Here is a 1,183-nt window from a genome sequence, read left to right on the forward strand (position 1 = left end):
CCCTGGAACCACTGGTGGAGGACTGTGGCAAATATCGTGTCTCTCAAAATCTTCCACTACCAAGGCCAGATGTCCATCCTGGACAAATTTTGTGCTGCAGTCATCACTCTTCAGCTCAACAGCATTTCCCTGAAATAGCATGGGAGAATAATCTCTTTCCCTGCCAGAAACACTGGATGAATTTCTATGGCCCGATTTATGGAGGAGACCAGGGCAGAAGGCCCTTCTGGCTTCGACTCTGCTGTGACAGCAGCGAGTCCTTCCAAGTTCCCAGGGGCTGCCAGTTCTCTGTCTGGTCTTCCAGGTTGTTGGCTGACCAAGGATTTCCTTTCCTATTAAATAAAAATGTATACCAAATAAAACAGTAATAAATATAAATAAATAATCACAACACATAGAGGAGCAACCCACAGATTCTGTGAAAAGAGAGGGACTATCAGACTAACACCAAGACTGCATGTCTCATTGTCTGCTAGGGAGATGATGTTTCTGACCAACACTCTACTGTATTGCTGCTCATGCCAGGAGAGGAGACACCACAGTTTTCAATCAGTGTCAGCTCCTCCATGCTTTGCAAGCATGGGGCTTGCTGGAAGAACCCCAGGATGCTGCCCCGTGTTGCCACTGCTGTCTGCTGCAGGCCTGGTTCTCCCAGGACCTTGACAAGGAAGTTGATGTATCTCATAGCTAACCGGAGTGTCTCGTTCTTGCTCAGTTTTTTGTCTGGCGGGTGGGTGGGAATGAGTTTCCTCAGCTTGGCAAAGGCGCTGTTGACATTTTGCTGCCTCCATCGCTCCCTGGTGTTGGTGAAGATTTTCCTTGTCATTCTCGAGGTGCTGCAAAGCAAAGGAGATGGTGAGTGAATGCTAGATACCCCCGGCTTTCATGCAGGCTGCTGCTCTGGGGGCACTGTAACCTCTGGGCCAGCGGCGAGCACACAGCGGTGGTGCTAGGCATTTCTAGTTTTTGCCCTCTGTGGCTGATGCCCTTGTCCTGCATGTCCTGCACAGATTCACCCTAATCCCTAAAGTCATGTCCCCATTCACAGCCATGATCATAAACATTGCAGCTGCAACCAGATGCCAGAGTCCAGTAAGGACTTCACAAAGGAGTAAATGGACTTTAATTTCCTCATACAGCCATTTGGTGCTGCTACGAGCCCAGCTTCTCCAGACTCCTGAGA

At 49.3% G+C, this 1,183-nt stretch overlaps 1 protein-coding gene across 1 annotated transcript; it reads right to left on the reverse strand.

Annotated features, from left to right (window-relative positions):
- Nucleotides 1-472: 472 nt before the first annotated feature.
- TAL2 (TAL bHLH transcription factor 2) lies at nt 473-835 on the reverse strand (the record flags this gene model as incomplete). Its single annotated transcript, XM_082335357.1, has 1 exon — nt 473-835. Exon 1 carries the CDS (start codon nt 824-826, stop codon nt 473-475), a length of 354 nt encoding a protein of 117 aa, XP_082191483.1. The 5' UTR covers nt 827-835.
- Nucleotides 836-1,183: the final 348 nt, after the last annotated feature.

The sequence above is a fragment of the Platalea leucorodia genome (genome assembly GCF_965183815.1).
Source record: "Platalea leucorodia genome assembly, chromosome: Z".
In the NCBI taxonomy this organism is placed as follows: Eukaryota; Metazoa; Chordata; class Aves; order Pelecaniformes; family Threskiornithidae; genus Platalea; species Platalea leucorodia.